Source organism: Pipistrellus hanaki, assembly GCF_964339955.1.
Source record: "Pipistrellus hanaki genome assembly, chromosome: 3".
Taxonomy (NCBI): domain Eukaryota; kingdom Metazoa; phylum Chordata; class Mammalia; order Chiroptera; family Vespertilionidae; genus Pipistrellus; species Pipistrellus hanaki.
The window spans coordinates 52494014-52508938 of record NC_140505.1 but is presented as its reverse complement, the minus strand read 5'-3'; the positions used below and the strand labels follow the sequence as shown (position 1 = coordinate 52508938).

Genomic DNA, 14925 nt, shown 5'->3' with positions numbered 1-14925 from the left:
AGAGAGGCCTTCCCAGGCCATTCTATATAAAATACTATTCCTACCCCTTATTCTGTTTTATTTTTCTCCATATAGCACTTTTTCTATCTATCATATATTTATTTGTTTACTGAAAGCCTTTTGAGAACAGGGAAATTGTCCACTCTGTATAATGCCTTATACATAGAAAGCTACCAATAAATGTTTGCTAAATAAGAGCATGATTTCATTCAATTCTGACAACACCCCAGCAATCCTAGTAGAAGGGTTATTACAGAAGAAGAAACTGGGTCTGGTTAACTCATGGTCATACAGCTGACAGTTCTGGCAGCCTAGGTGTAGAGCCTACATGCTCACCTAATGTGCTGCAGGGACCAGAGAGGTACACGGAGTCTAGATCAAGGCTACTTTCAATGGGTATGGAATTTATCTTGAGAATGATATGGACAATTGGGATGTTTGTGGTGGTGAGGTGAGTGACATGCTCTGGGTAGGATGCTGACTCAATTCAAAATAGCACATCAGTTCCTGACTCCAGTTCCTAGGTCATCCAGTCAGGCACTGTTGCAAAGTTTAGGCTGACAGTATGTCTGTGCTTTCTAGCATCAAACTGGCCTGTACTAACAACATTTAAGGGGGATTTAGAAAAGAATTTCAAATCAACTTTACCTTGAGGTCTGTGGAATTGAAAACCTTCCTTGCTGTTTCTGTAGCTGACTGATAGTTGACATAATTCCTTAAGGGGCTTATATATTAATACCCAAGAGCCATGCTCAGGTGCTGCTGATCCAAAAATGCCATGACTTGAGCCAAATAGCCTAGCAAAGTATTAAGCTATTTAAAAAAACACACTCATGTTTTAAACCATAGTTAAAGAAGATAAGACTTCCAAAATTTTGATTACATATTTAAAGTATCTATAATTTAAATATTTGACTTCTTTAAAGTTTAGTGCTTTTTAGATTTGACCTTTTAGTTATCTCATGTATGGGGGGTGTAAGATGCATAAGATATTTTAATGTAGGCAATAAGTACATTTGATTAATAGATGCTAAAATAGATCATGTTTCCAAGGTGAAATGAACTGCTGTGTTCTATTTTAAAGGGAACCAGGTGTTCATCCTCCAATACCACCAAAGCCCAGTTCTCCTGTTTTATCTCCTAACCAGCTGAGACGAGATAATAGGTAAGGCCTAGCACTCCAAAATTTCTGAAATGAAGAAGTTCAAGGAAAATGAAAGCAGTTGAACTATGACCTGTTTTTGTGTAAAGTATGGGTGTTTTGTGTGTACATTTATTTAAGAAACACTTGTAAAACTTTCCTACTTCTGTTTGTCAACACAAGTGTATGTTTATGTTTGCCTCTGAATACTTATGACCATTAATTGTCTTTGGAAATACAATTTCTAGATAGAAACTGAACAATGTCAATGTCTAGGAAGTGTTCATGCTCAGATACCCTCTAATTTATGTAGTAGGAACCGATATGCAAGGAACCTCTCTCTCTCTTTCATAAATATAAATGCCCACATATATATGGTTTTATTATATGCATATATATACTATATATATATATATATACAAAAGCATCTTATATACAATATATGTACATATACTGTATATATATATATATATATATGTGTGTGTGTGTGTGTGTGTGTGTGTGTGTGTGTATTTGACATGTATGTATATGGTTTATATTCAGTCATAGTTAGGTTTCCCATTAAAAACTACAATTTTTGGTAAAAGATGTTTTTGAAACTTTTTGTTACTGCTCAAATCCTCCCTAGGTAAGAAATACCACTGAGTAGTTTTTAGTCTTATTTCAGCTAAGAAATTTGTTATTTACTTCAAAACTATCACAAATATTGAAAAATATTCTAATTAACTTGTCTTCAAATCAGGAATAAAAGACAGACTGCTTTTCTACTTTGAATCTCTGACATTCTATAATTAGTACTAAGAAACAAATTCAGAGACCTGAACATCTTCCCATGTGTTTCTATTAAACTGTTTAATAAGCTCAAATCACTTTTTAAGTTGTACATTGCACATTTACATTATTATTGTGAAACTTAAAAATGGTGTCTCAATTAAGACAATCATCAAATCCACTTCATTGCCTGCCTTTGATGCTTTTGTATTTTTGCTTTTCAATGGTGATTTTTTTTACAACATGTAAGGCAATTCTGGAACTATTCTCTAGTAAGAGGGTAGCTGCAGCTAGAAAATGCTAATTAGGCAATGGAGCTATGTAGCAGTAAGTGTTTGGCCCATTGAGTTAAAACCCCAGGTCTGAATTTCTATCCAGTGAAACTTCATAGGGACTTTGAAATGTTCTTAGAATAAAAGGATACATTAATATATATATATATATATATATATATATATATATATATATATATATATATATATATATATATTTTCCCCCAGAAAGGAGAGGATAGAGAGTTAGAAACATCAATGAGAGAGAAACATTAATCAGCTGCCTCCTCACACCCCCTACTGGGGATGTGCCCGCAATCAAGGAACATGCCCTTGACTGGAATTGAATCTGGGACCCTTCAGTCCGCAGGCCGATGCTCTGTCCACTGAGCCAAACCAGTTAGGACAATGATACATTTTTTTTAATGTGTCAAGAGAATACATCTTCATTGAATTAATGAAAAATATAAGCCATATTTATAAGTTTTTATTTGTACAATGGTTATAATTATACTCTTAAAAATAACTTTTTAAGCTCTTTATCTTACATTGTATTTTCTTTTATACCATTGAGCAATTAAATATTTATTTAAATAGCATTTTTAGGGGGCTAACATAAATTGGATTTAGTACTCCTAAATTCTAATCTAAAATCAGCAACTCTAGAGTAGTGAATTTATGTAGATTCAAAAGAAGATAAATTTCATGGGAATTGGTCTAATCCATTTTAAGTAGTCTAATTTATTTCTTCCACCAATGATCTTAAAAATAAAAGTAGGACAACTTGCATGCTTTAAGTTCTGATTATTTTAATCACAGCAAGATGGTTTTAATGAAAAAACATGGAAGGGAAGTGTTCCTTATGTAATTACCACAAGTCCTCAGGAGCACAAAGAAAAGGTGAATACAATTTCTTGAGAACAATCAAGAATGTGTAAGTAGGTCAATAAGATACTGGGAAAAAGAGCAGAGAAAAACCTATATCATAAATTGTGACAGAACCTAGCATTATAGAACTTAATTCTGTCAAATCTGAACATTCTGGATATAGTGCGTATACTGGAAATTTAAAATTTTTTCCCATCATATTTGAGCAGTTATATTTCATGATAGTATTCAAATGGAACATTTTTAAGAAAAAATTACTCACCTGATGTCTAATATAAAAAATTATTATTAATATTTTAAAACAATTATATCATTATCTAAAAGAGATAAGTATCAAAATGCTCTATTGATGACTGAAACTAAAATAAAACAAACATAAATGAACATATTTAGAATAGATATTGCTATATATACTCAGTGGTTAAAAATATATTAAGTGAGATAAACTAAATTGGAAAGTTACTATATTAGACTCTATAATTTCAAATGGAATCTGCCGTTGAGTTCTAGAGAAATTTGTTATCTCAAATAGTGTTCTAATACACTTGGATTTTTTGGACATAAATGTTTTGTTAACAATTTAAATTTTACAGGGAAGTGTTTTCTTACCTAACAAATATTAATTTAACTTTTAAAATACAGGCAGATTTGTCCACCTAAAGCAAGTGTATATACAGAAACCAACAGATCTGCTGAAAGAAATATAAGGTAAAACGAACTATTTCTATGTCTATGCATTTATAGAAATGATAAAATATGCTTTATTAGAATACTTAAAAATACTAAATAATCCTATATAATAAAAACCTAATATACTAAGTGTCCAGTCAACGAGTCAGCCGTTCAACCAATCAAAGCATAATATGCTAATGATATGTTAAGGTCCTTAACCACTTGCTATGACATGAACTGACCTCCAGGGAGCAGACAGTTTACTGGTCGACCAGTCGCTCTGACCTGCACTGACCACCAGGGGGCAGATTCTCCGACTGATAGGTTAGCTTGCTGTGGGGGGGAGGGGCTGGTGTCTGGGTGATGGGGATTGAGCAGATGGATAGGACATATCCTGGAGCCTTCCCACAATCCCTCCCTGGCTGGCCAATGGGTGATGTTGTAGAGCCAGTTTCTGCCAGATCCCAGAGGGGGAGCACTGCTCAGCCAGAAGCTGGGCTCATGGCTGGCAAGCGCAGCAGTGGTGCGGGAGCGTATCCCACCTCTGCGACAGCACTAAGGATGTCCAACTGTTGAGGGCCTAAGCTGTCAGTTGGACATCCCCCGAGGGCTCCCAGACTGCGAGAGGGTGCAGGCCAGACTGAGGGACCCCCTCGTGCACTGGGCCTCTAGTTAATAATAAAATAGTTAGTTTTCCAGCTGATTTCAATATAGTGGGAAATAACTATTCTTATATGTACCTAAGAATTCTATTTACTTAATTTTTATTCTAAGATTTACATAAAGAAAGCAATCAAAATTGTCTGAACATAACAGAATAAGATTAAACCCCTTAGATAGGAAACCATCTCTTCATGTCCCAAGGCTGGTGTTGTATTAATGAATAGGTGTAAATCTAGTCATTCGATTGAACTTGTTCTACAAAAGCTTTGTCCATGGCTGTATAAATAAGGTCACCTCCAGCTCTACCTGCTTCATCAGGAAGAGGCCCACACATTGTATTGACAACTTTGGGAAAGGTTTTTCCAGGACAGTCCTGAGTTACGCCTGTTGTCTTGCACACTCTTCTAGTTTAGTATTTGTTGTGGATATATCATTATGACTTATTTTTTTTTAGAAAAAAACACTATTTGAAATTAGCTTTTAAGCCAGTGCTATTTTATAGACCTATCAATATGATAAGCCAATTTTTATTATTATAAGTTTACCATTTTAATCATTATGGTAAACCAATTTTCCAGGCAAAACTTCTTTTTTGAAACATACATCACACAGATACCTTACCTATGGGAAACATCATGTTTCTCTAGTATCTAGTAACTTAAGGTGCAGCACTACTTCGCCATTTCCCAGACTGTGTCCCCATGTCCCACCAGAGGCTAATGCACGTCCTGCACAGGAAGGGTTCATTGGCCCAACATATTGAGGAAATACAAACAGAGTTCTCTGACATACGACTTCTCAAAGCCTTCAGTATGCATGTGTACCTTCTGAATCTCCAAAAGTTGGTTACACTTCTCAAATTTACTAGACTACAAAATTTTTTCTTTATCAAACATTGTGAAACACAGGCCTTAATTACAGGGAGACCTGTAAGGATTTTTTTAATTATTCCTTTTCATGATGTAGAGAGGGACCCACATCGATTTAAGCTGTCTGGGTATCCTGTCCCATGTTTACAATGTACTTCCTTTCCCTTTGGAAGCCTAAGAAGACAGTGCCTCTTCACCTCACGTGAGGGATGAACCAATCATCTGAATAGGCTGCTTAATACTGACTGGTTTCGGTAGAAAAAGTTCTGAACATGCTTCTGTGTTTACTTGTGCGGTTTATTTTCTTTTCCACATCCTTCTTTTTAGGTGTAGAATTTCAGCCAATTACATCTTAGAAGAAACTGTAGTTGTTTCAGTGAGCACTAGATGGCAGAGCCAATGTCCATGTGGAATAACAGCGTGGGGTGTGTGTGTGTGTGTGTGTGTGTGTGTGTGTGTGTGTATCATGAGTTGATATTATAGAACTATTTTGTTATTCAGTTAGGCTCAATAATCTCCAAATATCACATGAACTATGGCTTTTTTTTTTCCTCCACTGAGAACAGTGAGAAATGTTAGCTGCTTCATGGGTAGTTCTACTGTCATTGACCTGTATTTACTTTTCATTGTTTGAAGTCGTCAGGATCTGGAGAACATCGTCAAAGTGGCGACTTCACTTCAGAGAACTGACAAGGGGTGAGATCTCAGAGCTTTGAGCTTGTGTTTTTTTCTTCTCTTTATGTTTCAAAATGCTTTACCAGTACCTTAAAGTTCCCAGTATAAGCAACATTCTGATGTTTGTAATATAATACAGAATTTAAAAGAAGAAAGAATCAGTGTCTGTGGATGTGTCCTGAAAAATTTGCTGATATTTATGGATACTTTTCTTCCTCTGCTTTCTCTTCTGGTGACAGTACATAGCCTCATGACCTCAGCGTTCATGGTCTTGACCTCATTCCAAACCACCAGTCCTGTAATTATGTTGTTTGTCAGATCTCTATTTATTTCTCTCACAGCCTTCCCAGTTAGCATGTCCTAGACCATATTCAACTTTCTTCCTAAAGAGGCTACTTCCTGACTTCTCCTCTGTTCTAATATTCATCTTTCTGGAGTCATTCTTGATTTGTCCAGGTCTTTCTCTCTCTATGTAACCAGACATATATGGATTAAATGTCTAAAGTATCCCTCATGCCCTTATGGCCTCACCCCTGTTCAAACTTTTATTTACTTCAGCTCAGGTTATTAGAGTAGCTTGTTCAGATTTACTTACACTCCTCCAGTCTCTGAACAATGACTACCCATCATCTCCACCAAAGCTCTTTTCCTAAGTTTCTGCTCAAACCCAACTCCACTGGCCCCCCATTGCCCACCCAATCACATAAAACCTCATACAAGGCCCTTGCTGAGCTGGCCCCAACCTAACATTCTAAAGTTATTTCTGACTTTACCCTTGCAGTTACCCTATATTCAATACCAGGTTAAATTACTTCCTATCTATAGTTTCCAGATACCCTGCCTTCGCTTATGCCGTTCTTCCCATTTCCAGCCTCAAGGTCACCATTTCCATTCACCCAAGTCCTACCTATTTTTCAAGAACCAGGTCAAATATCACGTCTTCTAGGAAGTCTTCCCTTAGTGATCTAGTGAAATGTAACTTCTGCTTCTCTAAGCAATTAGAGCTCCACAATTTATATTTTGTAACAACTAATCACACATTGGTGCTATTTCGTGTTATTTATGTGAATATTTCATCATCTCTATCATCTCTAAGTCTGTCAGAGCAGATATTTTTTTCTTATTCATCATATGTTATTTACTGAGTCTAACCTGATGCTTTGTACAAAGTAGGTGTTTATAGAATATGGCAAAATAATGATGCACAGTGAGAAAACCTTGAATATAAAGATTTCATAGTTTAAATCCCATGCCTACAATTTTTTTTTCTTCATGGAATTTAGCAATGCTTAGTGTTACTAGGGATTGCAGCCTCAGTTGAAAGAACTGCAGAGAATAAACAGAAGTGACACTTAGCTCTGTGCAAATTCACAAACAAAAGAGGAGCTCTGAATCTGGAAGGGAACTCGAGAGAGTATCAGGAATGTTTCATTTCCATTTCTCCTCTCATCAAATTAGAGCTCTAATTTAATTATTCATTTTGGTTCGAAGCAATATTTTGTTTTTAATAGGGTTTAAAAATAGATAGTTTTTGGTAAGTGAAAGGGAAGTTTAAGAGAGAGATAGGGGAGTGATACTGAAGAGATCACTGATTCTCATAAATCAAACAAAGACAACCAGAGTTGCAGTCCATTGAACTTTCCTGTCCACTCTCCCCAGCCACGACACACAGATTCCAAAGCCAGATACATTCTTCTCAGAGAGAAGTTGCTGCTTTGACGGGGGTGGGGGTTGGGGGGGGGGGGGGACAGGGAAAATGTCTGTTGCTTCCGTAGCTGAGTATTGTTCCTGTGAGATGCTCATAGGGACTAGAATAGCTTTATTTATCCCAGCTGCTCTTTGTGAAGTTCCTTTGTGAAATTCTTATCTGATTAAAAGCATTTAATTTATTGCAAATGCAATGGTGAAACTCAATATCCAAAGCTTTCATCAATTTAAGGTCATTTTAAAAGCTGAACTTCTTCATTCAGGATGTAATCTCTATTTTATTTAATTTACTACAGAGTGTCTCCTCATGATTTATGCTAATTTTCTCGTGATAAACACGAGCAAACCCTAATCCTGATAATCTCATTATTGTGACTCATACCAGTCAGAAAGGTCTGTGGCTAAAATTTACAGGATTGTTAAATTTGCTCTTTCCCTTGGGGACATGGACAGAGTCACAGACTCAGAGTTGGAAGGTAGAATTTCAAGCAAGAAAAGACAATGGGGCATTGTATCAGGGGCCTGGGTAATGTTTGTCCCACATAAGGAGAGAACATTCATTTTTTTTCACAGACAGTGACTTTTGTATTTCAGTATTTATTCTCAGCCTTCAATCCTACCATAGAATACATAATATTACCTGAACAGGTTCAGCTATGGATGGTTGTTGATCTAATGTGCTCTTAAGGGTCTCTAAGAGGACTGTTGTTGCTGTGTCAGGCCTCTTCAAAGCACATACATCACTCTGCAATTATACCTTTCTAAGCCTAAGCCAATGTCTTGGCATCTCTAAATGCAGTTCAAAAGTGAAAAATGAAAATTTTATTATTGACTGGGAACTGTTTAATATAATGGCCAAAATTAATTTATGGCTTGCCAGGCATCATAATAAGCACTTTATCCTCATTAGTTTATTGATTCTGTGAGGTGGGAACAATTCGTATGCCTATTGTACAGATGGAGAAGTCAAGGCAGAGATTAGGTAGCTCACCCAGAGTCGCCAACTCCTACATGGTGAATCCTGCACTGGGATTCCTCACTTGGGAGCCTGATTGTGTAACTACCAAGTTACTGGGCCTCACAGCCTCCTGGTTAACACCAGTAATGAATCAAGAAAAAAGAGAAACATTGAGAAAGTATTAAAAACATGTGGTTCTCAATCAGGAAGCAGAGAGAACCAAAAATTTTTAATTGAAAAAATGAATGAGGGACACCAGAGAAATGGTGGTGAAGAGGGTGAGGAAAGGACACACTTGAGGACCATCAAACCCACTGAGGCTGCTTTCTCCGGGAGAGCTGAGCTTGTGTTTCTAAGGAATATTCTGGTACCCAGAGGATTCGCTGAGACAGGTTGTTCTCAAAGAAGCAGCCAGTGAAGATTTTACAGTACTCAAATACAAAAACAGGCTACCAAATTTAGCTGGCCTGGGATGAGGTTAACAAAAATTCAAGAAACCAGTCAGACTTAAGGATGAACAAATGTTATTGAATAGCTGCTTTGTGCAAATACATTGTGCAAGAGTAGGATCTATAATTAGGCAATGTACTTGTTGACTCAGTTAAAAACCGGTATTACGTATCTACTGGATGAAAGACACTATATGAAAGACTGAGGAGGATCTGAGGTAAAGCACAGTTCTAAATTCTAAGTGGGATATGTCTGTGTGCACACTTGTATGCACAGGAGCAGGGACAATCGTATGGGACAAGTTGCAGTTGCCATGTTAAGTGCATTCATGTAAGTGTCCTAGAGGAGGTGCAAATAAACAAAATGCTGCTGGGATTGCAAAAATGGAGGGACTCTATTCAGTTGGAAGTCGGGAAAGAAGTTTTTCGAGAAAGAGGTGTTTGTTAGATGGTAGAGGTGGGACACGTGTTGTATTTCAGAGAACTCAGCTGTCTTAAGGTGAATCTGCTCTTTGATTCTGGTCAGGCTTTGACTGATGTGAGATTTTTTTTTTCTTCCAAAAGTGAAGAATTGGATAATATCATCAAAATGAACAAAAGCTTGAGTAGGTAAGATTTCAATACATTTATTTTTTGCTTTATTACTGAATTACATGACATGACTTCTTATGTCTTTTCAATATTGGAGCATGAGGACCCACATTCTGGGCTAGGCAAAAGTATCCTACAGATTTTGAATAAAAAGCTTGTGGAAATCATCATTGCATCATTATTATGAATGGTTATTATAATGCAAAGACTCTAATATTAAGGTAACTTTGATTTTCACATTCCATTTAATAAAGAAGTTAAATAAATAAATACATTTCTCTTCCCAAAATATTACCTTAGTATATAAACAGAGTTTGGTTTGATCACTACCTGCTGTTAGTTTAACCATTACATAAACCACTTATTATCTTAGGTAACATTATCTCTGTATTTTGAATCATTTGTAACTGTATACTTTAAAAATTATAAAAAATTGAGGTTTGTGTTAGAGAAGTGTGAAGTTATTTTTTTAAGATATATATTTATTGATTTCAGAGAGGAAGGGAGAAGAAGAGAAAGAAACATCAATGATGAGAGAGAACTGCCAATCGGCTGCCTCTTGCACACCCCACACTGGAGTTTGAGCCGCAACCCAGGCATGTGCCTCTGACAGGAATTGAACCTGGAACCCTTTAGTCCACAAGCCGATGCTCATCTACTGAGCCAAACCAGCTAGGGCCGGAGTTTTAACTATCTCTCTGCCACTTTGCATTTTAACATACTGAAGAGACTGGACCAAAGAAAAAGAGAAAAAGCAAATGTCAAATGTGTTCATTGATCAAGAGATGTATTTTTCATACCCTGTTCTGACAATAATGATCTACATGAGAAAGAGGTATGAGGTCATGAATCATAGACTCAATGGCCTGTGGAGGCCAGGCCGGTGTAAATGACTGTATAAGACTTAGGGGAATGTCCTTTCCAAAGAGCACAGCTGCTTCCCAGCTCCAGCTGAGTATTTCCATGTGAGAAGTTGAGCCCAGTGTTACAGGAGGTCCTGAAAATTCAGGATTTTATAGGTCATGCTGTCTTGTAAATATTGGCTCACATTAAAAGAAAAAGCATCCATGGCTGGGCTGGTGTTGCTCAGTGGTTGAGTGTTGATTGAGGCACCAAGAGATCTCTGATTTGGTTCCCAGTCAGGGCATATGCCCGGGTTGCAGGCTTCATTCCCAGTAGGGGCTGTGTGGGAGACAGTGGATCTCTCATCAATCTTTCTATCTTGCTTTCCCTCTCTATAAGGAAATCAATAAAAATATATTTAAAAACTACAAAAACAAATAAGAAATAAACAATACACCTGTGTACCTGTTATGGGTTATATATATCCCCAATTTGTAACTTTTCTTTAAGTTCCACTGCAGTTTAAATGTTGAGTCTATCAAAGTATCTGTTTGGAATAAAGCAATTTCAAGAATGTGGCTCATCTTTCCCCACAAGCTTCTATTTCCTGTCTTAGATGTAAACTGGTCTATGTTTCTATGGAGTCTATGTTTCTATTATTACCACTGACAAGGTTTTTTATTTAATACATTTGAAGAAATCAAGGTCTTGATGGCATCTTCAGAACAACTCCTAAGGCAGAGCAAATAGAGAAAAGGTAAGTGCATCTGTCTCTAACCTGCAAATGTGACCTCCCAGATTGCTGTTTTATTCTGTCAGACACTAACTGGGAGGGAGTTGGATCCTCTGGCATGAAAATGTACTAGCAGATGGGGTGGTGCCCTCAGCATTGTGCATTTAGTTCAGACATAATTGCTCAGAAGGAGCTCTGCTCTTTTGTTCACTAAGAGTAAATGAGCAATTCATGAGGAATGTTTATTGTAGCTGACCTTTCAAGATACCACATAATTTTATTGCAATATGCAATTTTTTTTATTTGAATTTCTTTCTGTTTTACAGAGCCCAAAGCCTTGACTGTCTTCTCTTTCTGAATAGCCGGCCAAACAAAGATGGCAAAGGGTAAGACCTGACTAAGACTCTAACAGGCCTCTTTGGTTGAGTCCTAGACTGTATTTGCTGAGGGAGACCACCGACTCAGAACAGGGATCCGGAGGGCTGGTGGAACAGGCCGCCCAGTCAGGGGCAGGAGATGGGTGGATATCTTAGGGCCGGCTCTGCACCAACAGCAATCTGGGTGACCCAGAGCCTGTCACTTAACCTCTGGGGCCCTCCGTTTTCTTATCCAATAAAATGAAGGGTATGACCTAGATGATCTCCAAGTCTCCTTTTAAATCTAAAAATGGAAGAAATCTGGCTATTCCAAGTAGTGGACAAAAGGCTGGTTTATGAACTAAATGCATTTATTGTAAGACTTAATGCTAGGAGCACAGCCCTTTACCACTGATGTATTTATGATACACTAAGGCCATTTTCATTTGAAATATTAGTTGAGTCACTTCATAGATATATTTCAAATGTATTTGTAAATATCTCAAAGTCAAGAGCTATGCTTTTGTTTATTTTGTCTGATTAAAAGGTTGATGAATGATTAGTAACTGAACTGATAGCATTTAAGGGATTAAGTTATAGTTCTAGACTTTCACTGATGTATTAGAAAATTGACTTATATTACTGGTATTATTTTTTTCATGTTGAAAGAAACCAAACTCTTGACAGTTTCATAAAAGAAAACCCCAGAACAGTCAAGAATGACAAAGGGTAAGGATTTATGAGAGCTCTGTTTTTACCTCAGGTTGACTGTTTACTTTGTATTTGGTTAGTCACTAAGTTTGCCTTCCTAATGTGATAATTATTTCTTTGTCTTGGTTTTCTTTTAAAATTATGTATCTGTGCCAGTCTGTGTACAGAATGGCATTCTAGCTTTCCATGCCACTCTCAACTTACTCTAATGTCAAACACTGAAAATGTATTTGGCAAAAGTGTTAGCAATAATAATCCCACAGACCTGAAATGCTTGTTAATAATACAGTACATTATTATAATGTAAATATGGAAGTATTATTATAGGTTAATTTTTCAAGTGGAGAACAGATGAAGTGGGAAACTGGTCAATTCTCTGTAAACTTTGCAGGAAAAGGTGGGATTTCAGATATTTAAAAAATGAAGTTTAGAAAGGTCCACAAAAGTAATAGAAAATAAGAAGAGTAGGGTGAGTAGAACAAGTAATCATTTTATGGGCTATAAAGGAAGATAAAAGTGATTTGTAATAACTTAATAGCAAAATGGGCTTTGATGCTTTGTTTGTGTAGTAGGGGGAGTTCATAGTTCCTTATTCTTTCTTCTCTCCCTCCCTTCTTTCTTATTTTGAACAAAATTAAAATATCAATAGTCTTATCACAGTGAAATCAAAGACGGATGAAAATAGCAAAGGGGAATGCTTGCATAATCAGGGACTTGAAAGGGATAAGTTCTGATAATTCCTAATAGGTTTATGCTATTGGCATGTGAAAATTTTATTGGTTATGGTCAATTTATATAACATGCTAAACCATCATAGTGTCATTTCCACTTTTCCAAGATTACTCAGAACTTTGGACTTTTTATTTGAAAATGACTTCTCCAAATGTTCAACTTAAAGAAGATTTAAAATCTTGATTATCTGACTTCTCCCCTGTTGTGAATGATGTTCAAGTTTAAAGAAGACAGCATCTGAACAGATATATTAAAGTTACTTCCCACCAAGCCATCCATAAAGGACAAAGAAAAAAAAAGCTGAGACCTGGAGGAACTTACTCTTTAAATATATATATATATATATATATATATATATATATATATATATATACACACTCTATTGATTTCAGAGAGGAAGGGAGAGGGAGAGAGATGGAGATAGAAACATAAATGATGACAGAGAACCATTGATCAGCTGCCTCCTGCATGCCCCCTGGGGATTGAGCCCGCAAATCAGACTGGAATCGAACCTGGAACCTTTCAGTCTGCAGGCCGTTGTTCTATCCACTGAGCCAAACCAGCTAGGGCAGAACTTATACTTTTAAGTTGATTTAATCATAGCTGAGGATGGTTAGGACCTTGCTATTAAATAGCTACTATATCATGTCAGCATATCTCAGGAGTAGAGCTACTTGAACTCAATATTTCTAAGGACTTCTGATGCTTTGATACTTTAGGTACTGATAACATCTTAACTCCTGCTGTGAGAAATCTGCTATTGTCGTAAGAGATTGAATTGTTCTCTCTTTCTCTGTCTCTGTTGCTCTGCCCACCCACCTCTGCCCCAATGTGATCAAGAAACCAAGGCCTTGGAAGTTTTATCCAATTTAACCAAAGGACTGACCAGTATGAGAAAGGGTAAGGAGAACTCCTACTTGATGGGCTCCTTTTAGGTCAGCTTTTCACGCCTCATTAGAAATAGGAGTGCTGTGCTTTCCTCTGTGGCAGATGAAGCTGCAGTTTTAGGCCTATTAGAGTTAGCAGGCGAAGGAATACGACAAATGTTGTGTCCATAGGACCACATATTTGAGATACATTAAAGTCAGGAAAACCTGCGATATAATCTCTTATTCTGTATCATCCTAAACAATTTAAAAATGAGCCAAATGTTATATTTAAATGAAGAAATATAAAGCACAAAATTACAAAGTGAGAGGTATGTGAGCAAGTTTTTCTGAACTGATTTATAGCAAGTGTTACTATGGGAATTAATAAAGAGAAGCTAAGGATAATTACATCAAAAGTTTTTCTGGTCTTCTGGTCCTGGAAACATCCGACACCCTTTCAGGGGCATTCTTGTTTGTATGAGTAAAGCTTAGATAAAGCTCAGATGTGACTTAACCGGCATGAATTTTTCATGGTTTTCCAAAGAAGTCAAGATCTAGAAACAATTATCAAAGCAAAAACCAGGGCAGGTAAAACTAACAGAGAATGAAAACTGTTTTGATGTTTCTGAATCTTGGTTATTTTCATCCAGATTAATTGTGTGATCTTTTCAGTGACATTGAAAGGGTTGCATCTTTAAATTTGTCTTCTCTCCTCTGTGTCTGACCCCTACTGCCCTGGCCTTCACTTTGGAGATTCTATAGTACATTTTGTATGAATTTACATTTACATATAGGCCAACTAAATCCAAAATTTAATTTAACTATGTTGTTCATAGGCAATTTTATAATAAAAATGAATTTAATATCAGTATAATAAATTTCTTTAAAATCTTGAATCAACCATTAATGATAAATATATATATAGTAATATATATATTACAATAATGTTTGAAACTGATTTAAACATTTAAAAAAATGGTGAAGACCTTGACAATGTTAACAAAATTAATCCCAGAGGAAGTAAA

The 14925-nt window shown here is 36.4% G+C and overlaps 1 protein-coding gene across 3 annotated transcripts in view; it reads left to right on the top strand.

The window, feature by feature from the left end:
• Nucleotides 1–14925, top strand: part of SCEL (sciellin) — a 110616-nt gene that overhangs the window by 57519 nt on the left and 38172 nt on the right. For all 3 annotated transcript variants that reach the window (XM_084877119.1, XM_084877120.1, XM_084877121.1), the window contains 8 exons: nt 1085–1165; nt 3715–3780; nt 5913–5972; nt 9630–9674; nt 11197–11256; nt 11559–11618; nt 12258–12317; nt 13872–13931. In XM_084877119.1, coding sequence (XP_084733245.1) covers nt 1085–1165; nt 3715–3780; nt 5913–5972; nt 9630–9674; nt 11197–11256; nt 11559–11618; nt 12258–12317; nt 13872–13931 — 492 coding nt within the window. The remainder of the gene's footprint in view (nt 1–1084; nt 1166–3714; nt 3781–5912; nt 5973–9629; nt 9675–11196; nt 11257–11558; nt 11619–12257; nt 12318–13871; nt 13932–14925) is intronic.